The 27641-nt window shown below is 40.4% G+C and overlaps 1 protein-coding gene and 1 long non-coding RNA gene across 3 annotated transcripts; one reads left to right on the top strand and one right to left on the bottom strand.

Moving 5' to 3' along the window:
* Positions 1-1051: 1051 nt before the first annotated feature.
* LOC149917284 (uncharacterized) lies at positions 1052-2479 on the bottom strand. Its single transcript, XR_016468359.1, has 2 exons — positions 2233-2479; positions 1052-2134 (listed from the first exon to the last, which is right to left on the bottom strand). It is a non-coding gene; the product is annotated as an uncharacterized LOC149917284 (long non-coding RNA).
* A 354-nt stretch (positions 2480-2833) lies between these two features.
* FAM117B (family with sequence similarity 117 member B) lies at positions 2834-26068 on the top strand. 2 transcript variants are annotated; one of them, XM_090144193.1, is made up of 8 exons: positions 2834-3490; positions 9165-9316; positions 14429-14521; positions 15017-15130; positions 21372-21515; positions 22533-22755; positions 23572-23692; positions 25179-26068. In XM_090144193.1, exons 1-8 carry the CDS (start codon positions 2944-2946, stop codon positions 25495-25497), a joined length of 1713 nt encoding a protein of 570 aa, XP_090000319.1. In that variant the 5' UTR covers positions 2834-2943; the 3' UTR covers positions 25498-26068. The 2 variants fall into 2 exon arrangements, with proteins under 2 accessions (XP_090000319.1, XP_031457111.1); XM_031601251.2 differs by having other exon boundaries at positions 2835-3490; positions 9168-9316.
* Positions 26069-27641: the final 1573 nt, after the last annotated feature.

Raw genomic sequence — 27641 nt, 5'->3', positions numbered from 1 at the left:
ATTAAGTGGAATCTTAAAGGCTTTGTGAGAAGCAAATTCCATTATATTTGTCCTACCTCAAAATGTTTTTTTCCCATGTTGCTGTTGAACTCTCAGACAAACAAAGCTAACCCACTCTGCAGGGGAGAGATGGGAAATGCAGCAAAATATCCTGGGGCATAATTTACTGTTTAGATTAGACTCCTGGAGTCTTTAATCTTTCAACCCTCAACATTACTTGCAACTACTGTAGCTATAACAATTATAGGCAGAAGAGCTCTCCTTTACGTGTGCTGCCTTGCATTTATTTAATTGCAGAATAAGACAAGAACACTACTTGGAGTGCATTCATTTTCCATCAGGTTTGCTCATTACTGATATTTTTAACAGTAGGTTTTTCATATACATTATTATGAGCAGTGAGTGATTCTACTTATAAACCTTTGGTCCTCAGGACAACAAGATTCCTTAAGTATTAGTTTTCTTTAAAGAGAGTACATTGGGACTGGGGCTTATGAACTCAGTTATACCACCCCGGCCTTTGTTTGACTGATGAAAGGGCTGGTTTGGGAGATGATGGAAGAAGGCTCATAGCCTTTGTGACAATCATTTTCATTTGTTTTTTATTTGGATCCCTGTTGGCACCATCACAACAGGTGTTCTGGGCAGGGTAAGAGCCACTGATGGGACGAATGCACAGCCTACAGGTGCTGCATGCAGTTGAATGAAATGTGTGGAGCGGAGCCTGGGCACCATCCAGCAGGTCAGAATGTGGGAAGCAGTGTGACAGCTGGGACAAATCCAGCTGTGGGGAGATGTGCACTGCCAGCAGGGAGGGAGGTTTGTGTCCAAACCACTGCGGGGGGGGCATTACTTTGACTTTTGTGTTATTAAGAAGAATGTTTCTGAACTACTCGCAAGTAATTCGTAATACTGCTTTAGCTGTTTCTTTTATTTCCATAGGGTGTAGGAGTAAGATCCTGTTGCAACACATTCGTTAGTTCAGGCAAATGAATGTATGAAGCACACACAGTTTGATTAGGTCTGAGTACACGATTTTACATGTTGAATGTTCTTCTTTAAAGCACGCAAAGCAACACGGCTGCTGAGGAGCAGCACATGTAAATGCTTTGCTTTATACAGAACTGTGCACGGCAGTGCCAGGTTTGCAGTTGAGACAAGAATGCAGGAAGCGCTGTAATTGTCACAAATACTGTGACTTGGATCCAAAAAGCACATCATACAAAAAAGATACAAATCAATACTTTTCATTTTTTGCCTCTTTGAAACAGTAACAGGAATTAGAATTTGTTCATTATATTTTACGCCTTAAGAATATCTTTATGGCATGTCGCTTCCAAACAAGTCTCGTATTTCTGGAGAGGATAAATAACCCAAGGAATGAAAACCTGCTGAGCAACTGCACTGGCAGTGGGTGATGGCACAGCGGGAAGAACGGCGAAGAGAAGTACATTTTCTGCTCTAGATGGAAAATTGCAACAATAAAGCTAAGTATGCATAGGTTAACCTGTAGCCCAGGACAGTTCTCAACGCTGAACACAGCTGTGAGGCCAACTTTGGCTAACCCTTCTATATTGTCTATATTGCCATTATGTAGCCTGTGAGCAAGCATCATGAGCGTTGAACGAAGTTTATTTATTCCATTGCAGGAGAGCTGACTAGCTTCATCGCAACCTCGTCCAGTCACACATCGACCCTGTTCCCTTCTGCCAGTCTGATTTCCCATTGCAAAAATTGACTGCCACTCCCAAGGCTTGAAGTAGACCTGTGCCCAAGCACTGTTACAAAGGGCCTGCACACACCAGCTTGCTTTTCAGGCTTGTTAAGTGTCAGCTCCACGAATGGAGCTCTGCAACGGGGAATGGGGCTTTTCAGTGAAGGGGGCTTCAATCAGAAATAGCACCAGAGAGAGGAGAAATACCACCTGCCCGAGGGAGAGCAGCACGTAATTTGTTGTCACATCATTTGTGTCATGGCAGTGGTACTCAACTGCAGCACCTTGCAGAGCAATATTGGCGAGAACTTGGCATTTGGTTCAGGACAGTCCTCCTGAGTCGCACAGGACCGGCACCAAAGAAGAGAACTGATGGATTCCTTCGTGGCCTACAGGTGCTGAGGGCCGCTCGCCTCGCATCTAAGGGATTCAGCGTACGAGCAGCAGCTGACACAAAGCTGCATTCTCTTCGCCGAAGGACACATCAGGCTAAGAGAATGCCCGCAGCCACCCGCTACCTTTAAAATGCCGAGGAGAAGGCACAACGAATCCGACGAAGAGCAGTAAACACAGCGATTAAGGCGAAGGAGGGCCAAGTCTGCCCGGATATTACCCACATATCAGTAGCGCTAAGCTGGTGGCGAGGCGATTGGATAAGCCGCCGCTGAGCCCTCGCCCTTCCCAGCGCCGCGCTGGCAGCCTCCCGCTGCCGCGCAGCCGCCTCCCGGGACGAGCTCCCGCTCGCGGGCCGCCGTTCCCCGCCGGGTCGCGGGCTCCCCGCGCGACGGCTCTCCCCGCGGGGCCCGGAGCCGCCGCGCCGCCCCCGCCGCCCGGCCCGCGGGGATCGCCCGCAGCCGCAGCCCCGCGGCACGTGCCGGGGCGGCGCGGGGCCGCGTGTCGCTTTAAGCGCGGCCCTCTCCCGCTCCCCGCGCAGGCCCGGCCGCTCCGCAGCGCGCCCCGCAGCCAATGGGCGCGCCGTAACTGCGCGAGCCGAGCGGCGGCGCGGCCAATGGGAGCGCTCGCGGGGCGGGCGGGGCGGGGCGGGCGGCCGGGGCACTATTGTTGATGAGGCGCACGGCGGCGCGGCGGGCAGCGTGCGGAGCTCGGGGCCGGGCGCGAGCAGGAGCGCGGCACGGTGCGGCGGCCGCCCGAGGCGTCGGATCCCCGCGAGGACCCGCCCGCTGCCCCGCGCCCTTCTCTCGGCTTCCCGCCGCCGGCCCCGGCGGACGATGTCCCACCAGCGCGTGCGGCGCGGCGGCTCCCCGACCCCCGCCGCCTCCCCCGGGGGAGGGGGCGCGGCGGCGGCGGGCGGCGGCGCGGGAGCGGGCGGCCGTCTCCAGCCCATGCGGGCCACGGTGCCCTTCCAGCTCAAGCAGCAGCAGCAACATGGCAGCCCCACGAGGAGCGGCGCCAGCGCCCCGGGCGGGGGTCTCGCGCGCGCGGCGGCCGCCTCGCGCAGCATCAGCCCCACGCGCGCGGCGCCCGCCGGCGGGCGGGCCGGCCCCGCCGCGGCCACGCAGACGCCGGGGGGAGGCGGCAGCCCCACGCGCGGCGGCGGGGCCCGGGGCAGCCCCCCGCGGCCGCACCAGCTGCCGCCGCCGCCGCCGCCTCCCCCCCCGCCGCCGCCCCCGCCGGCCGCCTGCGGGCCCTCGCCGTGCTCCTCGCCGCTGCCGGAGGGCAGCTCCGCGGCGGGCAGGGTCCGGCACCCGCGGCGCTCCCCGGAGCGAGGCAGGAGCTCGCCGGAGAGAAAGAGTCCCGGCTCGCCGGGCCGCAAAGGTGAGCGCTGCCCGGGCGCCTGGCGGCCGCTGCCTGAGGGGGCGGGGGGCGCGCGGCCGTTCCTGAGGGGCTCTGGAGGAGCCGAAGCTGCGGCGGCCGTTGCGTGAGGTCGGCGGGGGCGCTGAGAAACGCGCGGGACCTTTCGTTCGCGTGCCTTTCCCTTCGTTGCTCTTCCTTCGTCTAAAATCACGTTTATGGCCAGACTGTGTACGCTGCCACATTACCCGGTCGTAATCGCTTGGTGCCGTGCTTCAGCAAAGCAGGCGTTAGCTTTATTTTGCTTTCTTTTCAGATGTTCTTCTTCGATGCGTTTCGGGGAAGCAGGTATATGGTAGAGAGCGGTGCCACAGAGGCGTTTAGGATCTCCAGCTTTGCAAATAGGATTTGCTTTACTGAAGGTTGCATTCTGAGGCTCTGGATTGAAGAATGTCTGTATTCTCCATTGGAGACTCTTGCTAATCATTAATCTTCTTCCTGGAAACGTTATTGAAGCCCTCATCAGAGGCGCAGTCTCCTGACCTGGAAATCGAGGAGGAGGGCGGCCGCTCCTGACAGCCAGGTTCAAAAGTGCGTCAGGCTGCCGAGGGTGTGGAAGCCGTACTGTCTGCAGGTCAGGCGTCAGGGCTGCTGGAGCTGTGCTGCTTAGTGAACTTCTTTAGCAGGTCTGAGAATTAGCTTATAGAAAGAAACCGGGTAACTTCATCACCGGCGTGCTCGCAGTACTCCTGGCTTCTTACAAGATGTGCAGAGACTGATGAGTGGTGTCTGTTTACTTTCTGCCACCTCTGAGCAGTGCTCACGTGGACCCAAAATGCAAATTGACTCTGGTTCATACTGCTTAATATTTGTCTTGCGTAGTCCAGTGTTTGACAGCCACTGAGCCAGCTTCACTTTCCTCACCTAGCTGAGAAAACGTAGCAGCAGGCAGGAATGTGGAAGTGGAACTTTCAGCTTTGTGTGAGGCTGGAGTTGTGAAGTTGTGCAGGACGCTGCAGGGTAACATTCAGAACCTACTACTGAATAACAGGTTTTCCTGCTTCTTGTTTTCAGTTTTCGGTGGCTTCTGTTTGTTCTTATAGCTGCAGCCATGTTGTGGTTTTGGGTTAGTGTTTTTGTTTGTTTCTTTAGATTGAAAGGAACCTTAAGGTTAGATGAATGGTAGCTGCTTCTGAACTTCGCTACTGATTCTGCAGATTGTACACTTCAGGCTCAACTTCATGGTTTTCAGGTGTTCTTTTCTAGTAAGCAGTTGAATAATTTTGAACTGGGATTTTTTTTTCATCCTCTTTAATACATAGAAACTCCAAGTTAGATATAGCAATGTGGATTTAACAGGTTCTTTCTCTGGGTGTCTGTTTTCTGGTTTGGTTTGTTTGCTTTAGATCTAGGTATTCTAACCCATTCTAACCCAAGCAGAATTGCAACTAGACGTTTAAAATACTTAAATGAATTTGCTATTGATGATGGGATAACTATAAGCTGGAGGTTTGTTAGCACATTCCATACGTTTCTGTGTTTTTCTTCCTGCTTCCTCCCAAGGTAAGGCCAAGAGTTTAGATCTTCTCACAACGCGTTTTTTTTTCTTCTGATATTCTCTCCCTGCTGTCTCCAGCACTGATTTCACAGGCTTTGGCTTCTGCTTCCATATTAATAAATGCTGAGTTTGTGCTGTCATTCCTGTCACCTGCGTGATGACTGACTCTTTTACCTCATTCCTATGCTGCTGGGTGTCTCCCACCATCTCCAGTTGTGGTTCAGTTCTTGCATAGGCATCTTTACCCATCTGCACACCTCTGTTAGAGGAAGTTAGTCATGTTTTTTTTCCCTTTCTCTCAGCACATGTTCCTTTTCTGCATAACCAGTTTGGCATCCGTAACGCCTGTTGACTTTCTTCCCTTTTACTTTTATCTCAAACTACTTTGTATTTTAATTATTTAGAAGAGTACATGAAAAAGTGATATTAAAGCCCACTTGTGTGAAAGGAAGTGAAAGAGACTGTTGGAATGGAATATCAGGAAGTCATAGAGCTTGGATGTGAACTTGTCCTGGCAGGAGGGAGAGGACATGGAACTCCATCACACCTAAATGTCACTGTAGAATTTCTTTCGTTTTAAAGCTTAGTGAAAAGCAAAATAATAGCTGCAGACCTATCAGCGTTAATTACCAAATGTTGCAGTACTTAAAGAAGACGTGACTGTAGGTTAAGAGAGTACGAAAGGCTTTGTGTATCATCAGATGACTGCTTTGCTTGCGTAAGCTGTTTAGCAAATGATATGTGTACAGAAAGTGAACTCCTTTTTGCAACATCATAATTTAGATTTCTTGTGGCCAGCACTGCCAGGGAGTGTGTTTGAATTAGAAGTGTTTTCATGCACTGGAGTTAAGTAACGTGAGCATCTTGGGCTTTCTGAGTCTTGGTTTTGTATACTTTTCCCAGAGGTTTGATTTTGTAAAACAACATTGAGTCATTCTCCTACCCGGACATCGTTTTGAGTTGCTAGAAGCAAATGAGTGAGTAGTTCTTCTACATCTAAGGGAAGGTAACAGCCAAGACTGCCTTTCAGAGGGAAAACACATGCTTGTGCTGTGTGTCTCAGTGCCATTTGAGCCTGATGAATGCCTGCAGTGCAACATAAACAAGTTTCTCTCTGCAGCATTGTTCCTGTGTGAGGTCTCCAGTTCAGAGGTGTGCAGTCTTACTACTGAGAAAGGAAATCAATGTGACTGCAGTTGTGGGACTCATCTGTTAAGAAGACCCCACCCCAAGGCAGTGTTATCTTGCCTACCTTTCAGCTGGTTATTGCTACGCATCTCTACCTGTTCAGTTTTGCTCTCCAGTCTCATTGTCATGCTGCCTTAGCTCAAATGGCCTTCCCAGGTGCCTCACTTGACGCGTGTGTTGGATGTATGGATAGGTGGTTTGCTGTTTCTCAGTAGTGCTGCAGTGACTCACGAAGATGCAGTAACTACTGGGTATTTTCCCACATTGTGGACTTTGTTGATTGTGTTGTGTGTGTCCTGTTTATATCTCGTTCTCTTATTTTGCTTTGTTGGAAACCAGCTTGCAGAAAGACTTTGATTCTAAGCGGGTTTATTTAGGGCAGTGGGGGACAGGCAGGAGGATTGATGCTTTCCACAAATATTAGTTTAAAGAGGTAATCGAGGCAATTAGAACAGATCTAATATTTAAGAACTGTGTGTTTGATGAAACATCTCTATTGTTTTTCATCAGCCACAGCTGTTGTAACTGTTATCTCTATGGAGGCAGATCTCTTGTTATGTAGGTCACATCAAGGGAAAATAGCAGCTGAGCACTTGGAGTATTGTAGAGGAAAACGCAATGAAGGCGCTGCGTGTGTTTCCATTGAAGTGTTTTGAAACAGCGTGGAGTTGTATTCTTTAGCGGTTTGTATCCAGACGTGTTGTGAGAGTGGAAAGGAAGTAAACGTGTGCCATTATCCTTTACTATCTAAATTAAGGCAGTCTTCTGACACCCAAATTCACCGAGGGAAAGTCTTTTCTTTCATTTGTGATATTTATAGGTTTTGTAGCTTGAAATATGCTGCTTCCCTTGAACTTAAATAATAAACAGCTTTCATCACCGCCGTTTGCCCCATCCTCACCATTTTGGTGGGGGAGGGGAGACAGTAACAGCTTCTGCTTCTTCAATTGTGAAGCTGTCTGATGCAGTTGCCTTGCAGATGATGTGAGTGACTACATGCGCTTCCTGATTATTTTTTCTCACATCCTTTCTGTTTCCCGTTGGTAAAAAAGAGAGAAGCTTCTTGAAGAGGAAGAATGATAATTCAGAAAAAAAAATAAGTAAGGGCACTATGGCAGGTTTTTCTGAGAGAAATAATGTGTTTGATATAACGTGGGAAGCAAACGTAATTTGTAAGGACTTGCATGTTGTATTAGCATGCCACATTCTCCCATGGTGCAGACAAAAGGAATCATTTTGAAATCTTCTGATAGAAAGAGACGCTCTGGTGTGCTGAATGGTAGTCGTAGTCAGAGACTTGCTTTGATACAGGAACCTTCAAGTGCGTGGTAACTTGAAAACTGAGCTTTGTTGCTACTCCCTGAGAGCAGATCGGCACTCGGCTCAGTACACAGAGTTTGATCTTCGTTGGTGCAATTAGAAATAATGAAACAGATGAGGTTCCCGGACTGCTTTATGTTAAGGGGGATAATTATAGTGCTTCATGGTATTAATGTATATTTCTAATGCAGTGTTTGTATGAGGATAATTAATACAGAATGTCGGTAGACTTACATTTAAAAGACTGGCATTCTGGGAATGTTGTCCGCACCACTGAACCTCTGTAACTAACAGGTTTTATTGGTCTCTGTGTATCTTTAATACATTGGAACGGCACAGATATTGAATTCTGGACTTTTAATGGTAGTGGTTTTATCTTGTGACTAGCAGTCTGACAGTAATCGGGCACAGCTTCTTTTGCACATGGATGAATTTATGTAGAGTACAAATTGCCATGGTATTTCTGCTTTTAGTATGGAACTTGTCCAGAGACGTAGTCAGGAAGAGGATGTATGACTGAGCTTTTCCAGAGCCCTTCTAAAGCTTTCTTCTGATCTCTGTATGCTGTTTGCTGTATTTTAACCACTCATCTTAGGCCTCTGTATTCTCTATAGGTTCAGGTATAAGTCTGTGGGTAGTAAAGAGCGGAAGGGAAGCTAGTAAGCTTAGATCATTTTGATTTCTGAATTTGAATTTTACATCTACAACAAATAGCATATGAGAATATATGTATATCTAAGGCCTGTGTCATTCCTATCTGTGATTTTCTTTAATATAGTAAATAGCACCTCTTAATTTTGAGAAACCTTTCTGCGTGCAGTTGACGCTTACTAGCTTACAGTCTTCTAACTGCAACTTTATTGTTGGCGGATGCAAATTTCTCTTAACCATATTCCTATGCCTCATTTTGCTTCCTGTCTTTGTTATTTTTAATCTCTTTCAGTGAAGGCTCATGTTAGTGTCTAAATTGTTCTGAGAAGTGATATCAGTGTAAACATCAAAAATGTAAGAGTTGCAGAAGGTCTGGTGTCAGGCAAATACATATATATTTACCAACGTGTAAAAGGAGGAAATGCGTTGATTATCTTGTAAAGTGTAAATCATTGCCTTATCAAAGCTGACTTATGGAACTGGGGGTTAGATATAATTCTTTGCAAATCTGCTGTGTATCGTATGTTGGGCAGTGAATAAAGGACTTCAGCTACAACATCCCTTGATTCACGTAGGTGCAGGGGAAGGGATTAATGCATTAATTTGAAGCATTAAATTGAAGAAGTTTGGCACAAATTTTCTTGGTTAGTTGTTGGCAGGAGTAAGGAAGCCTAGCCATCTTTAATCTAAGCCTTCGTCATTTAATGGCTGTTGCACCTCTGAGGGAATAACTGGTGTTGCTTGAGTACTGATGCAGTGTTTGTGATATAAGGGAAAAACATTTCACTGCATGTTATAACTGATCAGAACTTGGAAAAGTGAACGATTCTTCCACTAAAATTATGCTTTGTATCTTGAATAACATCGTAGTTCTAGTAGTGCTGTAGTATATAGTAGTATCAAGTTTTACATGACTTAATGTAGGCAATTAAAAGAATTAAGCTTTTTTTCTTGCTTTCTAATGAAATGTTATTACTCAAGCAGACAAATCAAGGCCACCTTCATCAAGCCCTTCCAGTATTATTCGCCGGACTTCCTCATTGGATACACTTGCGGCTCCCTACCTTGCTGGACAGTGGCCTCGTGATAATCATGGACAAGCTGTTCCATGTATGAGAGACAAAGCCACACAGGTTGGTCAGATTTATTTTATGTCGGTGTATCTAAGTATAAGGATAGTGTTTAGATGTCAGAAGGTTATTCCCTTCTAAACATTCACTTTGGCTCTCTTGTTTACAAGCTCCTGTTTGTTTTCAAGTTGCAGAAATTGTACCTTTGCAATGATGTATTTGAGTTATTTACATTCGCTAAGAAAAGACCATGAACTGTGATACATTTTATGAGTTCCACTTTATTATCTCAGAGAGGCATTTGTGCATTGCACATCTGCTGAGGGAGTTGGGCTTGTTTAGCTTGGGGAAAGTACAGGGAAGACCTGATAGCAGCTTTCCAGCACTTAAATGCAGCTTATAAGCAGGAGGGAAATCAACTTTTTACGCGGGTTGACAGGACAAGGGGGAATGGTTTTAAACTAGAGGAGAGAAGATTTAGATTATTTGTTGGGGGTATTTTTCACTGAGAGGATGGCGTAGTTCTGGAACAGGCTGCCCGTAGAAGTTGATGATGCCACATCCCTAGAGGTGTTAAAGGCCAGGTTGGAAGAGATCCTGGGCAGCCTGATCTGGTGCCTGATTGAGTGGGTGGCAATGCTGCCCTCAGCAGGGGGTTGAAACTAGATGATTTTTGAGGTCCCTTCCAACTCAAGCCAGTATATGACTGTATGATCTGTTTTCTCATTGTTCTGACTGTGTGCAAGACACTGGAATGCTCTGGTGTTAAATATTTCTGCGTCTTAATTTACACAAAGAAACTCAAAATGACTCCTTCTATATATGTCTGTCTCCAAACTTACTGAAAAAGCTTCTCTAGTGTCTTCATAGAAGTTACTGTAGCCTTTTCCTTGATAGACAGTTGATCCTGTGATTGCAAAAGGCCTGTAATATTCACCTGGAATGTATACACGTAGTACAGAAGCACGTGCATTGAGAAGCTGCTTCACAGAAGCGTGACTGATGCTCAAGTTTAACTGGACTGCAAAGCGTCAGAACAGTGATGTGAAATTCTCTGAAGCTGTTAAAACTTTTTGGCAAATCATACACAAGTTTTTAATACCTGTGGAATCTGTAAAGATAAACAACAATTAAGTGAAGCTCCATTACAAAGATTTGATTCTTATATTCCCCTTGTAGGGAGCTATTGCTTTATATGGTGTCTTAATCCATACAAAAGTGATTCAAGTCACTTATCAAAAATATATAAATGCATTTCCATCAGATATTGGCATTTCTTCCCTTGTTCTCTGGGTGCATTTGGGCACTGCATTTCCCAATCTTAAAGTGAAAGAAAGAGCCAACTATCCCAAGTTTTTAATCCCTAAGCCTAAAGCATGGTTTCAACAATGGGTCTCCACCAGTTCCAAAGAATATAAGAGAATGATAGTTGGAAGATAAACTGGCAACATCTGGGACATACTTGAGACTGAGCCCGCCTTGTGTTTGGTAACAATAACAGAAAAATAGCTGTAATAGATTTGTGTGCTGTGTACTCAAACATGTTGGATGTTGAGCAGATGTCTACAGTGTTGGTTGTTACCATATGGCTTTCTTGACATTTAGTGCAAAAAACTAAAGTCTGCACAACCCAAAAACTATAGTTCAGTAGTAAAGGAAGGTGGTTTGTAGAGGAGTAAGTCTACCTGGATAAGGTGGAAATAGAAACTGGTGAAAAAAGGAGAGCTGAAAAACAGGTTTTCTTTGTGGTGAAAATGAACAGGAAAAATGATTGGAAGACTGGGCTAAAAGGGTAAGCAAATCATAGTAGGAGGGGAAGGATAAAGGAAGGCGTATGGTATATATAGGAAATTGCTATTCATGTCTAGCTGTTAAAAGACACCATCAAACAGCAGAACCAAATCTGCATGGAGTCCTAACTTTATTTTCACACTTGATTTCTTAGGATAGCACTTTTTTCAAAATAATTATTTCTATACTACTGCCAAAGTGTTTGCAATATTCAGTTCATTTCTTTTCGCTTAGTTTCATTTTAACTTGAATTGTGGTTGGTTTTTTTATTATATGTTTTTTTTTCAGCTAGATTAGATACATTTTTCTTTTTTTTCCCTTCTAATTCTGTCACACCTAACTGATATATATATATATATATATATATTTACACATACATATATAAATATATATATACACACACACACACATATATGTATGTATGTATATATACACACACACATATGTATATATACACATGTGTATATATATGTATGTATACACATATGTATATATATACATGTATATGTATATATACACACACACATATGTATATATACATATGTGTGTGTGTATATATATATATACGTACACACACACACACACATATATAATAAAAGGAAATATATATATATATATATATATATATATATATATATATATAAAAGGAAAGTGTCACTTACAACATATCTTGGGTCCAGTGGGTAGTTTCAGGAAGTCTGATGTGTCCCTCATTTCACCTACTTCTTAGGTCCAGTGTGTCTGATGTGGCTTTTCTAGGAGTGACTTACTGAATTCTGACTAACATCACAGTCTGAGTTCTGGTAACACAGGTGGTGTGTCAGTATGTAACAGATGGATGTATGCACCCAATTCTATACCCATTTACAAGTGTTTGGAAATTACTGTTCAAAATACAACACTTACTTCAAAACTCTTGTGTTTCAGATTGTGTGTGAAGGGAATGACTGCATGTACCTTCATGTTCTGATCAAAAGAAGAATGTCACATCTGGGAAAAACTGATAGCTAAAGCTTATTTCTATGTGTACAATATGGCTGTGGTGTTGGAACTGCCTTTCAGCAGTATGGTCACTGAGTGAGATTAATGCATTTAGATTTCAGAACTTCAGGGAGTATGAATTGGATCAACTAAATAAAAGATTTTCAACTTGAGTGAGTAAGGGATCTTGATTCTGCAGGTTTATGGCATTGAAAGTAGAGTCATCCAGGAGGCAGGCTGGGAGGAGGCAGCAATTAGCAACATACTTTGGACTTGAAAACCTTTCTAGATGCCCGTAGGTCATAGTTGGCAAAACGTAGAAGAGATGAAGTAAGGACTGTCTACACAGCAGCCCGTACAGTTTTCAACTACTTTTGGTGAAACCCATCTGTAAAAACCAGACTGAATTATGTACATGTAGAATGTTACCGACTGATGAGTATGGTATTACTGAGCTCCTTAGGTTCTGGTTAGAATGTGTAGATGTGGGTATTGTTTTAAACACTGCTGGAGCAGGTATTTCTAAGTCTTTTTCTTTAAGTTGGACCAGTTTGGCTTTGCCTGTAGTTGTTTGAATTAAAGCTACATCAAAGTACAGCTTAACGTGAGACAGTAGTTTTGGATTTTTTGAATTCTTAAAAAAGTACTTGGAAACCGAAACTCTGTAGTTGGAATTAAGACAACTTTATTAAGTTCTAGTATTTGTAAATAATAATAATAATTTTAAATAAAATCAGCTTTAAGCTTATTTCTCCCCCTAATTCTGGAATGGGCAGAAGAATGTTGTGAATGATAACAAGTAACCAGCATGTGTAGTATGTTAATAGCTTAGAGAACCAGAAATCTCCCTTGGTGTCTATTGGTCTGTGTTTCTTGAAAATATGTATTAAGAAAAAAAAGTATGATGAAGATATAGGAGATCTACTAAAATAATATTATATTTCTGCCTGATTAATATATAGGAAGCCTTTCAATTTCTTATTTTTGCTCTAAAAATATTTCTAACCGGGTTTTGAGGATGAGCAGGAAAGAGACCTTTAGCCCTTTAAAATGAGTCAGACATTAACGTATGAAGTGTGTTGAATCTTAAGCCAAAGTATCCAATATAAACTAACCTAAAGACTGATTAGAATGTTAATGAGATTCCTGTGGACAAGAGTCATAGTTAGACTGAGTTGGCCAAAACTAACTGTTCCAGGAGATAGAGGATAGGCTGACAGTCCAGATTTAGGTTTGGGAATTGGCTACGTGGGGACTGTTGCTAGCATGGTGAGTTCATAAATCGGATTTATCAGTCATTCTCTTTTAATCTTAGTTTCTGAAGTTTGAAAGTGTTTATGGAATGTGAAAGACTGAAAGGATGATCTTGTGGTAAAGATGAGGGATTTCTGAAAACTGTGGTTTCTAACTTTGCTATGAAGTAGGAATTTCCAAGCAACTGCACTAACTTCATTATTCAGATTCATCCTGGTTAGTTTTTGAGTTGGAATGGTGAAGATGAAAAATTACTGATTGTGGAGGTTTCATGTACGTGACACTTATACCATAACTGAAGTTGATGGGTATTGTAACCTGTATGTTTGGAGTTAGCCTTCCATTTTCCCTGCAAAATAGGGATTAGTACTACATCTTCAAAGCCCTTGCAAGTTTATGTTCTCAGAATAGATGAGGTAAGTAAAGTTAGCTTGCAAGCTGTTAATCTCAAACATAAAAACAACTGTTGCAGGTGATGTTAAGGCTTTTCACTGCTGTATGTTTGCATCTTTATGAAATGTAGATAGCTTTGTTGATTTAGTGAAAATAACTTCGTATTATGTTGGTTGGTTTCTCTTTGACCTGAGACAGCTATGAACCTGAAGCTCTTTGAGGCCTTAATGAATTCCCTTCTTTGCAGTACTCTGCTGGTGCTCAGAAAAGGTGCCTGCTTTTTTCTCAATCTTCTGAGCTTGAAAATGGGTTTGAAGGCGTGCTGGTGCAGGCTTTTCCAACTTTTAAACTAATCTTGGAGATACATCAGAAATCACAAGGTCAGCATCTGTGTAGGAAATAACACCCACATGTTGCACTGGTTGCTATTGGTTCTTCAGAGCATTATAGCAGCTTGTGGTACATCTGGCTGTTCATACCACCTTATCAATTTTCAGTCAAGTAGGAAGGGAACTAGCATATATTCCTGCACTGGGAAGTAGGTCTGAAAGCTTATAAATAGATAGTTTTACTCGAAATGTTCATATTTTACTTATCAGAAAGGCTCCTAGTCAGTGACAGCTTTTTGCTCATAGCTCGAAATCTAGCAAATTTTAACACTGTTCTCTCTTGTAATTTTTCTTTGTATATTCTTCCAGAAAATAGAAATTTTGTATGTAAACATACAAAAATAATCTTGTAATCTTCTTGCTGCAGACTGAAAGTGCCTGGGCTGAAGAATATTTGGAAAAGAAGAGAAGCTCCCACAAACGTTCAGCATCATGGGGCAGCACAGAACAACTCAAGGAGGTCAGGAGTGCTATTATTTGAGATACATTTGAATAAGCTTGTTGCTGGCATGCACTGTTAACGTCAATTTTCAGGAAGGTGTGAATATTGTTCTGCTTTATTGTATAATCCTTGGGCGTGATAGAAAGTGAAATTTATCTATTCTTGTGATACCGATTTCTTATAGAAATGTTAACCATTAAAATGTTTAAGCTGAAGAGAGAAAGAGTATTATTTTCAGATAATATTCTTTGTCAGAGGAAGAAATCCAGCAGTGGCCTAACTGCTTTGTGTATTTCAAGTACTTTCATTAAATCTCCAGAGATATCTGCTGGGATTGAGTTGAAATGGTAAATAACATGTTAATTTTGTTAAGAACTTGAGTCTAGTTTTGTGCTGCCAGTAATTATGAGAGTTGTGGTAGTAAAGAATCTTAGCTAGGTATTAGAATAAATTAATGAAAGTCTGTATAGTGGAACGTATCTGGAAATCTAATGTGATTTTTTTCTTAATTAGATTGCAAAATTGCGTCAGCAGTTGCAGAGAAGCAAACATAGCAGCAGACACCATCGGGATAAAGAAAGACACTCTCCTTTTCATGGTAACCATGCAGCCATTAACCATAGTCAGGTAAGTCTGTGCTCTGGATATATTGCGTAGGTACTGCTATTTTAGCTTAAAGCAAACTTAGAAATACCATGTGCTTTATATATGTTGTAGCTATAGTTGAATTCTATCAAGTAGATCCGTTTCCTCTGAATGCATGGAGCAGAAGGGGTCCCAGATCTGTTTGTTATCTGGCTAGGCTAGTTCTGGACTCAGTCTGTAAATTTCAGATAGTTAGATCTTTCCATAAAGAACACTGTACTCTGCAGCCTCCAAAAAAGAATGGATGGGTAAGTTTAATCTGAAACCAAGGATATCTTTTTATTTTTTTAATTAAGAGTTGCTGAAACAATTATGAATTTGCATGTGGAATAAATACAGCATGGAGCAAATTAGCAGTAAAATTTTATTGGCTGAAAGTTGTAGTTAGTGCTGATAACGTTTTGTCTTGACTGTAGCACTTGTTTAATCCTGTAACGAACAGCTTTAGAGAACTGGCCTGACAAACAACTGTTAAACTTCTAAAATGTACTTTATTAAGTGTTTGTGCTCCTAATGGATGCATTCAGCCTTTATAAGACTTACTTTCTGCAGTTCATTACGCTTTGAGACTTCAAGTGGTAATCATTTAAAAAATTGAGATGATTGCACCATACCACATGTTTGGTATGCAGTTGCAGTTTTATGTTGAGGCTGTTACTGAGATCACGTTCACAGAGAGGTAATGTTTCCAGCTGAGTGGGAAGGCAAGAGGTGAAAAGGAGGGGGAGGAAATGCCTGCCCTTATACACACAAATCATTATTTGCAGTCTGTTTTGCTTGAGTAAATTTAAAGAAAAAAATCAATAGAGTTTGATTAATTTTTCCACACTGATATCTCCTTAATGTTTATTTAAGATGCAACATTTTTTTTACAGTTAAAAAAAGAACAAGTATTTCATAATTGTCTTGCAAGTCAATGTGGAACTGTTAATATTGCAAATTTAGAAAATGCTTCAGCTTTGAAGCTCCTATTTGAACTTAATATTCCCAATGGCTCCTAAAATGCAGTCAGTGTTGTGTTGTTTTTTTGTTTTTTGTTTTTTTTTTAATAAATACAGTAATTTGTTGACTGTTTCCCTTCTGTCCTTCCATCCTTCCAGAAATAATTTAGGTCTAGGAAGGAAACTGTTGCAACATCTGTGAAAGTACAGGTACTCACCCGTTCTAATGAAGGATGAAATGAGAAGGGAGAACCACATGTACATTCTTGAGGATCCAGGTTCTTTTGTGATTAGGAATTGGGTACCTGAGAGAACTTGTGATGCTCTAATGCTGGAAATAAAAATAACAGTGTTTTGAATTTCTAGTGCTGTTCTGAATTCCTAGTTTGTATAAAAATCAATAATGCTTTATTTCTGAGATCTTAAATTATTTCTGCTGTATTTCATTTACTATAGAGTCGTGAATTTTCAAGACATGAGTGCACCTTGAATTCAGTTTGTTATTAGGTCAAATTCTGTGCTGCTAGGAAGTATTTTATTGAGAATTTTTTTTTACTGATATATTTTTGACATAATTTAAAAATTTGTTCTTCAAACACTTTAAATTTCCATACAAAAACTTTTCTCCTCTTTCATGTAGTGAACTGTTAGCCTGTAAATTAGAATGGAGAACAGTTTGAATTTGAAACAAGCTGTCTAGTACAAATTCCTACATTTAGATCCAGTTTGCTTAAGTATGGATGCATTAGAGCATATTGCTAAACTTAGGGATTACAGTGACTCAAGGCTGAACATCACAAAATGGTGAAAGAAATGAGCCAATTCCTAGCTAGGAATTTCTGAGGTACTTCATGATAATTGGTGAGAGGCTTCAAAGCGTGGATGTGTAGACAGCATATATATGCATATGTTATATATGCAGTGTGTTATGTGTGCGTATATAATACAGAATACTGGGTGGTCACAGTACTTGATGTAGGTAATTTATCAAAATCTGTGAAATTTCTTTGGATACTTGTTTTACACTCATTAAGAGAACTGAAACATTTTAACAACAGTAACAAAATTAAAACCAAGAGACATTTGTGTAGGCATTTCAGTACAGTGTAGAATTAACATGTTATCTGACAGATTTCTCTTGGTAGTTCACCATAAACTTCAGATTACTAAGCTATTACCATTTTAATATAAGTGTATTTCATGCTGTTTTAATATTGAAAATGAACAGTGATGCTTTTACTTTGGAAAAATACAAAATAAAAATTCTCAATACAAAAAATTTTGGTGCCATAATGACACTGTTCATAACATTTTATCTTCTGCATGGAGAGGCTTTTTGCATTCTACCAAAATTTAAAGTATGTAAATTAAATATTGCAAAATGGATAATTAGTTTTTGGCCTTGTGAAATAGACTATAAAATACAAACTGACATATTGCAACTTTTCCAGCATTGTGTTGAAGAGTAAACCATTGTTTCCTTTGGTAAATTTTGTGCCAGTGTCATGAGCTACTTGCAAAGGGTTGAATTTACAGAAAGCTTCAGAAAGGGTGGACTAAGGGTTGCATTAATGGCATTTAGAGGTATTTTATAAGTCAGAGTGAAAGATCTGTAACTGCAGGCTTGAAGGCTGAAATTTGTCAGCTTTCTGGTTCTTTTCTAGAGAACTACTAAACTGGGATTTCTGGCAGCAGGTCATTTCCTTTGGCTTTTGTGGAAAAGATTACATAGAAGCACTTGAAGTTAGTTATTCGTTATTAGAATATTTAGATTTTATATTTCCTGCTTCAAGGAGAATTGCAGTTGTTGACTCTTTAGGGTCATGTAAAGATTTCTAAGCTCAACTAATGGAATTCCTGATATGAATGAGAAACAGTACTAGAGGGAAGTCTCTTTGGTAGTCTCTTCAGAGACTGTGTGAACTCTGTGTCCTGTTGGAAATAACTCTCCAAGTTAAAACTAAATGTAGTAGTTCTGGTCAGTCTATTTCATCTCTTTTCGCTATTAATAATCATTTAAGTTTTCCCATAATTTCTTCAGCTTTAACAATGTTTTTAAGAAAACCATACTGTTTTTATGGAATGAGCTTGTTAGCTATTTCTGTCCCTCTACTCAGAATTAGGAAATAATTAGTGGCAAACAAGAATTTACTAGCTTTGTTTTTTGTGGGTTTTTTTTCCAAAAACAATTGAATGGGTTTTGGTTTTTCTTGTGGTATGTAGTTGTTCTTTTTCCTTAATGCCAACAGTTTTTCATACTGCCTCTTTTTATAAGAAGTGGTGTTTGCAGAACAGTTGCCTCCTCCTCAGGCCATCTCAGTATGCTTCTGAGGATGCTGGATTTTCAATTTATTACATGATAGCAAATCTATTTTAAAAAAAAAAAAAAAGAGCCAAATCAATGGGGTCCTCCTTTATTCTCAATGTTAAAGTAATACAGACACTAAAATGGAAATGCTAGATAGAAGAATAAATCAATTAGGTCTTTCAAAATAATACCTATTTTCTTGGTGTTCTTGGCTGAAGTTATGCTGTTACTTGATGATGTTAAGCCCCCTTCTTTCACATTTCTGGGAAGTGTGTTTCCTTATAGTTGTACCAGTAGGTTGATCCTAACTGGCCATTAATACTGAGATCAATTGCACCTAGTTTGCAGTGGATTTTCTGTTTATTTCAGCCTTAGCATCTTACATAGGTAGGATGTTACATTCTTAAGTGGAATGTGATGCATTCAAACACAGTGTAGTTTGATGTTAATATACAGAAGTATCAAAAACCCTTGGATTTTATATGAAGTTCTGAAAAAATTGGAAGAGTTTAGATCATTTTTCTGAAACACGTGTTTGGATGTGTTTAGATTTGTCACCCATATTTGGTATTTCCTGGGCTCATGCTGTCTCTGTAGGTTTCAGAACTCTTCTGCACCAAGACTTCTGGGCAGAATTCTGATGTGTGAGCGCTGTAGTTATTATATCTTTATTTGGCACCTCGTTTTGTTTTGTGCATTCCAAAATCTGCTGATGAATAGTCGATAACATTCTCTAGCTGTATGTCACAGGCTAGCTCTATGCAGACACTTGTTGAAGGCAGTGTTTCTACAATATAGATTCCTGTTCTGAGGCTGGTTGTTCCAGTCCCATAACAATGCCTCCTTCTGCTTTCACCTTTCAGGTTACCAAGTCACCTTTGTCATGTACAGAATATTATTTCTTTTGCAAGTAAAATGTGGTGTATCAAACTAATAAGGTATTTTTGGACAATTAGTGCTTTTTATGTTGAAATCTTCATATAGTGCTGTGGCTTTAGGATTTTCTGTGGTAGATGATCGCAATTAAGTGATAAAGACGTTCGACTTTCTACTTGTTGACATCAATTTCTCATAGGATCTTCCAATGAAATAAATGGTTGCACAATCAGTGTTTATTAGTGTCTCAACTTGTGCTGATTTACCTGCATTATGAATATATATTAACCTGTATTAGTTCACCTGACAGTTGATCCAAGACTTTGTTTGGAACACAATAAATATGGTTGGAAATTTTTTGTGCTCATATCCAGTGGTTTCTGTTTTCTCTTTGGGCAAGGCTTTTCAAAGTCTTTCCAAGTTTGGCTACTCTAATGATGTAGAGATTTTGTTGGCATCAACTGTGAGTCATGAAAATTTCCTGAGAATAAAAGTTTTTGCAGCCCTTATGCAAGTTCCTTTTTATAGCTATCCTAATGTTTAAAGCAAAGCCAATATAATTAGTAAACATTTCCCATCTTAGGGATCTATCAGTGTGAGAATGTCTCCATTGTGGTACATATCTGCATTTAGAACTCTGTTGTTTGCACTCATTTTTCTGAAGTAGTCATTGTCTTCCTGCCATGCAAATTTTACATGCTTTTTGTCATGTCACAATGGTTTGGTGTGTGTTACTTAGAGGGAAGGGGAGGGAGAAGGCTTTGAAAACCAGATGAGAATCTGAATGCTTTATCTTGAACATCATTCAACCTGTTCTGAGTTACCAGAAAGCGTTCTTGGGGGATGAATCAAGACTTATTTAAGTCTTCCAGTAAATAATCAGGAAGGTAGTAACTCATGGTACAAGTGAATTCTGTGTATTAAGGAGCTTAACAATGGCATAATTTTAGGTGTTCATATGTGATGTGTGTTGGAGCATGGTGGAAAGCTTTTATGACTACTGCAATGAGTACCTTAAAAACTAAGTGCAGTAATTATCTAAAAATAACAGATGATCCTTTTATTTGGAGCCAGAGAAGAACAAGATTCTGCCAGTGTTTCTTAAATTTGGTGAGAAGTTGGGAAGGTTAAATGTAATTTCCTAAATATTTGTACTTCTACCAAACTCATAGATCAGTCTTGCATATATTAAGAAAAAAAAAAAAGCTTACATTGTAATAAGTCTCTACTAGCATCATAAAGCTCCTAAACTTTGTACTGTAAAAGCCAACAGTACTTTCAAATGTGTTGAATTGCACAGAACTTCATTTTGGTTGCTTTGCAATATGTATGTTTACAACTGTTCATTCAATATCTTTGTTATTGAAACAATAGCATATGCTGTATGTAATACATTGAGATGGTGTTCCACAATTCTGCATGTAAGGTAGATAAACCCAGTAAAGTAATTCATGTTTAAAAACAAAATTACAGTAGTTTTTCATTAGTAGGCCACAGTACAGTATACTCTATTTGATCAGTGTTTTGAGAAATCTAGGATTGTACTTTCTCTCTGAGGACTGACTGATCTGAACTAAAGGGGAGACTAAGTGGCTATTTCAGGTTTTCATTTCTCGTTCAGTGAAGTCTTGCATTTGAGAATAATTTTTCCTCCTGCATTTGTCAGGGTACTGTATGTGACAGCAGACTTTAATTTCATTAAAATTGTGTTTTAATCACAAGTAATAGATCCAGAGGGGGAAGTGAAATTATGCTACAGCTCACATCAAAAGGGACGGAAATATCTTTTAAAGGTGTCAAAATTATTTACGTGTCAATGTTCACTGCTTCATTTTCACTTGCAAAGCAACGTAGAGCTGAAGGCAGACCGTATTAAAAGAAGTTCTGAGACTAAACAGTTGAAAGCTTTTTCTGCTAGAAACGAGAGCAAAAACTAGGATGTCTGCGTCTTCATTTAAGTTACACATTTTAACACCGTTGCTGTAGTTTTGTTTTAAGTCCTTCGTACAAGGGAGTAGATATGTTCTATACAAAGGTTCACTTCCAAGTAGCAGTAAATGTCTTCAGTAAATCTGTGTTACTCTGTCTTGCTGTTCAGGCTCCAATCCCAAAGAGTGCTCTTGTTCCTGTGATACCTATTGCCAAATCAACGGGATCACGATTCCGAAACAGTGTAGAAGGACTAAATCAAGAAATTGAGATAATAATTAAGGAGACTGGAGACAAAGAAGAACAGCTTGTTGTATGTATCTGCTGCCGAGATTGCTCTCTATCGTTATTTTTACTTTGAAGTTATAACCTTTATTTTGCACCATTTTTTAATTTTAAAATTGCCTGGATTTTTGCTTTGCTAATAAATATATTTGGAAAATCTCATGGAAAGCAAAAAGAAGAATTAAAACTTGATTCTGAACATTTTTCTTTTGTGATGTCTGTGATGTAGTTGTTTCCAGTAAAATAAGAAACTTCAACTAATGAGCTAATGAGATAAACAGATAAAAAGTCTGTTTTTTAAAGCTTCTGTAGTAACTTTCTCTTCCCTTAGCCAGCACTAAAGGAGTGTCTCCATCCCAGCTGAAGCAACTTAGTAATTTTTGATTTTATTTTTAGGTTCTGTTTTTTTTTTTACAGATAAAGTTAATAATAAAATATCAGAAATAAGGGCTATGAGTGCAATTAAGGGACTAGAACAATATTTTGTATGAAGAGAGATTGATAGAACTGAGCCTGTTAAGACTGGAAAAATTTGGAAACCGTATAAGTGTATGTAAATATCAGATGGGGACGAGGGAGCAAAACTCTTCTCAGTAGTTCCCACTAACGGGACAAGAGGCAGTAGGCACAAATTAAAATACATGAAAACACAAGAAAATAATAGGTTATTTTAGCATGAGGGTGCTCAAAACTGGATCAGGTTGTCCAATACAGGTTGTGGAGTTGATGTCTGTGGAGACACTCAAAATCTGACTGGACGCTATTCTGAGCAGCCTACTCTAGTTGATTCTGCTTGAACAGGACGTTTGGACTAGGTATTTCAGGAAGTCCCATCCAGCCTCAAGATTTCTTTCATTCTGTGAAGTCTTGAAAATCATTATGTTTAGTTTGAAAACCTTACTTGTTTTGTCCTTAGTTGGAGTCTTAGGTAACAAACAAAATTTTCAGTTTAATGAAACAGGAAAAAAAAACTTTTAACACTGTGGATTTAACGAAGTAACTAACCAGATGAGAGCAGCCATTTAATGCCCTTTATTTTTAACAGCCTCAAGATATTCCAGATGGGCACCGAGCACCTCCTCCATTGATTCAGCGTAGCAGTAGTACTCGCAGCATTGATACCCAAACACCTGGTGGAGCAGAGAGGGGTAGTAACAACAGCAGCCGTTCCCAGTCAGTATCTCCAACCTCGTTTCTTACCATCTGTAATGAGAGCAGTGAGGAAAGTCCTTGTTCAACGGAAGATCTTATTGATTCCAGAGATAAAGGTACTGTGTAACTTTAAACATTCAACAGTGCTAAACTTTAACTCCTCTCTATGTAGGTGAATGCATAATAACAATTTCCCGCAAGTGTGGAGAAGTGGTAGGACTTGTTCTTTGTAAATGATCTAGTTGTTCCAGATTGTTTTAAATACTGTGCACACATCTGGTCTTCCATAATTGATTATGGATAGATAGCTGAGCACTGTGCTTCCCAAAAAAGTTTTTCTTTAAGTAATTTATTCTTCAAGTACTTTAAGCAAGCTAGGGATGCAAGAAAGTACAGCGATGAGTGGAACAGGAAAATAGATTAGTCCTGGTGGTTCTGTCAGATTATTTTGATGATCCAAGACAAAATGAGCACTATCCAACTTTTCATACATGGACCTCTAAAAGTTTGATTATTTGTTTATTTTTAGTAGAAGCCTTCTGAGATAGAGCAACAGAAACATATTGTGTGTTTGTTTTTTCTCTTTGTTTTTTAAGGCATATGACTCTGTTCAATGCTTTTGGCTAGACAGTGACAGTACAGGGCCATAGACTCAGGTCAGCAGTTACAAACTGAAAATGACCAGGAATAAACAGTTTGAGTTATCTGCATATGGTGTAAGGAAACGGGAAGGAGGAAAGGGGTTGACACAAGGAAGCTTATTTGCAAATGAAGATTTGAAAATGAATGAAAATTTTTCTTAATTTTATAACATTGATAAAAAAAAAATGATTTCATTCCATTTAGGGGATGTTTTTGGATAGTGATTATAGCTTTTGTAGTAATTTTTATAGTGTGATGTATTTAAATAATCACTTACTCTGTTCCTGCAGAGAATGGGAATAATTCTCCCTTGCCAAAATATGCTACCTCACCAAAACCCAACAACAGCTACATGTTCAAACGGGAACCACCAGAGGGCTGTGAAAAGGTGAAAGTCTTTGAGGAAAGCTTGTAAGTTGATCTATACTACATAATAAATAACAGTCAATGTTTAGAGTTACTCATATGTTTATTGATTTTCATATCAGATGATAATTATTAACCCATTTACTAAAACTGCTAATAACATGGTCTCTGTTTTGTGTGACTGTGTACTGGTATATATGTGAGTATTACATTACCAGGACTGTGTTTTAAAATCAAAACTTTGGCATATGGTCTGGGAGGGGCGGAGGTGGAGGGAGTTGTTCAAAGATAACTTTATAAGCTGGTAGCTTAGGACTCTGCTGCATTGACTTGTGCATTCTTAATTTTCAGTTTTCTCTGAAAAAATAACTTACATGCTAGCTCTTTGGAAAATTAAGGGTGAGCTTTATTCCAAACATCTTTTTATGGCAAAACCAGCTCAGCTTGAGAAGATCACTTGGCAATTATCACAGAATTGTAGAATCACAGAATGGCCAGGGTTGGAAGGGACCTCAAGGATCATGAATCTCCAACCCCCACATGCAGGGCCAACAACCTCCTCATTTAATGCTAGACCAGGCTGCACAGGGCCCCATCCAATCTGGCCTTGAACACTTTCAGGGACGGGGCATCCACAACCTCTCTGGGCAGCCTGTTCCAGTACCTCATGACTCTCTCTGTAACAAACTTCCCCCTGACGTCCAACCTAAATCTCCCCTCCCTCAACTTTAAACCATTTCCCCTTGTCCTGCTGTCACTCACCCTTTCAAAGAGTTGATTCCCCTCCTGTTTGTAGGCTCCCTTTAGGTATTGAAATGCTGCAATGAGGTCACCCCGCAGCCTTCTTTTCTCCAGGCTGAACAAGCCCAGCTCCTTCAGCCTGTCCTCAAAGGGGAGGTGCTCCAGTCCCCTGATCATCTTCGTGGCCCTCCTCTGGACCTTCTCCAACAGCTCCCTGTCTTTTTTTACTGGGGGCTCCAGACTTGGACGTAGTACTCCAGATGGGGCCTCACAAGAGCAGAGTAGAGGGGAACAATCACCTCCCCTATGGAGAGATCCCTGTTGGCCACCCCTCTTTTGATGGAGCCCAGAATACCATTTGCCTTCCGAGCTGCAGGGGCACACTGCTGTCTCATATTAAGTTTTTCATCTATCAGGACCCCCAGGTCCTTCTCCACAGGGCTGCTTGCAAGGCCCAGCATTGTCTTTTGCAAGGAATGGCAACAGAGCAGGACTGAGCTACTACAATTTTTTCTAAAAATTTTCTTCTATGCTGATTTGTCACTAGATTTTTTTAAAATTAATATTTGTTGAATTGATTATGGTTGATAGTAAATAGGTGAATCAAATCATGCTGGAGTTCGAACACTTCTGTCTAATGCAGATTGGACAACATTGGCTAACTGAAATATTTCATATTTAAACCTTATCTTGCCTCCGGTGATGCATACCTGCACTAGATGTACCTGCCATTGACAGAATTTGGTTGTTCAATGTTGTTTTAAAATGATTTTGTGCATTCTATTTCTAGGCCAAAGCCATTGCATGAAATTCCAGCCTTCTACTGTCCTGACAAAAACAAAGTGAATTTCATACCTAAAAGTGGCTCTGCTTTCTGCCTTGTCAGCATCCTCAAGCCACTTCTTCCCACACAGGATCTTACGTTGAAGGGCACTACACACAGCCTGACTGTCTCATCTGGCATGACACCCAGTTTGTTACAGCCCATTTCTATGGCTTCCTTGTCTGCGAACACAGATCAAGACAGGATCTCTCGTGGAACAAGTACAGTAATACCACAGACCTCTATACTCCAGCAATCAGGACGTATTGAGGAAGCTGAAGGATAGATCTCGTGTCTTGATGTTTCTCTGGGCAACTACTGGGGAAAAAAATTGGAACCAGTTGACTGGATCTTTTTGATTGCGCTATTTGCATTGTTTTAACAACTTATAGCACTGTCATAATTGAACTGTTTGTATAATGACAGTTTGGTACCACATTGAAAAAATCAGGATGATGCAGCAGCTGATGCTCTATTGCACTTCCTGCTTATGAAGACTTCAGTTCTGTTTACCACTTGCTTTTTTTTTTTTTTTTTTGAATACTGATGAAAACTAGGACTGTTGTAGTCCTCTGCCATTTACAGGACCAATTGTTGTGATACTGTGTGTCCTTTGACTGTTTCCCACTAAAAAAAAAATACTGAGACCAATCAGCTGACCCCGTTTTACCATGCAGCCTGCGGAGGGGACGGGAAATCAAGTGGTTTTGCAAAATGTCTTTTGTATGAAAACATGGATTTTATAACAAAGTCTTGCCTTTTCTGATGTGTAGTGGGTAGTGTTTAAAAGACATTTTTCTGGTGACAATTCCTGCCTATGTTCCCCCATCACTTTTTTTTTTTTTTTTTTTTTTTTTTACAGTAGAGAAGATAAGATTCATTTTAATTCGCTGTTTTACAGCTGCTGGGACCAAAGGATTGCTGAAGAATTTAAGCAATCTCAAATTAGGTGACCTTCCTGAACAGCCTCAGCCCTAAGTAAGACAAGTTAATGTGTTTGAAAACTTTAAAACAGTAGAGTATCCAGAAAGCAGTGTTAATACGTAGTGTATTTTTTAAATTGATATTATAAGTTTGTGCTTCCTGTAAGTCACATTCTTAAAACTCCTTCCTTCACCTGGCTGCTGTCAGTGATGGTTTATTGGCTGGAGAATTGTATTTTAAAGCACTAGTCCCAGTAGTGTTCCGTTTGTGCACGGAATTTTGATACAGGAGCAGGGAAAAAACATGTTATGTTCTGGTTCCCTATTATTCCAGAAAATGTGCCACTTACCTCTTAAAGGTTTGCTTGGTTACTTGCAGAGTTAGTTGGCATGAACTGTTGATCACTCTTAACAAAAATCTGCTCTGATGTGACTCTTCACTGTATTATAGACCCTGGCTATGTGATACTGAAATACCTGTGCATGATTTCCTCTCTTTTTGTCATAGTGGTGTTTTCTGCGTATGTTGAATGTGTTGGCTTGTCAGCCATGGTATTTGTTACACAGCAGTTTACTGCAGCAGATATGTTCTCCCTTTTTGACTAGCAACTTAGGCTGCTGTGCAAAACAGGATTTTTTGATGCTTATTCTGTCCTCATCTGCAGCAGTTTATGGTTCCTTTGAAGTTGTAAGGGAAGGGGCCATTTCAAATGAAAGCTATTCAGAGACTTCAGTGAGGTTTCTTTTGTGTTCCAAGGATTCATTATATGTATTTGAGTAAATACAGTATAGATACGTGCAAAAAAACCTGCAGTGACTTGAATGCCAATGTCATATCGTCCTATAAAATGTTTGCCTTCTAGCCTCTTTTACAGAGGTAAATTCGGTCATTTCAAATTAATATAATTGTGGATATTTTGTGGGTCTGAATATTGGTCTGTTAAGCATGAGTCATTTCTACTGACTTGCATATGCATTGCTTCTCTGGCTGAGTTAGAGTCTCAGATCCCTCCCTAATTACACCTATCTAAAGATTGTACTGTAAATATACCAGCTTTGCTCAGTGCTTAATATGCTGAATTTGGTTGCAGACATTTCGCTAGGAGAAAAAAATAATCTTCCTACCTTTGCAGATAATAGTCATAGTTCTGATGCACTCATACTGTTCCTCTAAATCCAGAGTAAATAACTGTCTGATAGCAATAAACTTCACTGAGCAGGTAAGTGTAAATCACAGTGGCCTACACAAGTCCTGCATTTAGAGTGTATGCTGAGCCCCTCTTTAAAACATAATGTAGAAGTTCAGCAAATGAAAAATGTTCAAGGAAGTGTGAAAATACTGCATCTGTTAAATTAGTGAATGAACGTAATTTAATATACCATTTTTCTTCCCATCAAAATAGATAGGATCATACAGATGGGACTAAAAAGCTCTGGTTTTGAATGGCAGCTCTGATTTACACTGAAAAAGTTGTTGGAGAGGAGAAGACTTTGTTCACCAAATTTG

Source organism: Phasianus colchicus, chromosome 7 (genome assembly GCF_987193195.1).
Source record: "Phasianus colchicus chromosome 7, bPhaCol1.hap1.1, whole genome shotgun sequence".
NCBI lineage: Eukaryota > Metazoa > Chordata > Aves > Galliformes > Phasianidae > Phasianus > Phasianus colchicus.
This window is presented reverse-complemented; position numbering and strand designations above follow the sequence as displayed.

Coding starts and splice junctions, on each gene's coding strand:
- FAM117B (XM_090144193.1), top strand. CDS start 2,944: ATGTCCCACCAGCGCGTGCGGCGCGGCGGCTCCCCGACCCCCGCCGCC. Junction 3,491..9,164: donor CGGCTCGCCGGGCCGCAAAG/GTGAGCGCTGCC, acceptor TTATTACTCAAG/CAGACAAATCAAGGCCACCT. Junction 15,131..21,371: donor CAGCCATTAACCATAGTCAG/GTAAGTCTGTGC, acceptor CTTGCTGTTCAG/GCTCCAATCCCAAAGAGTGC.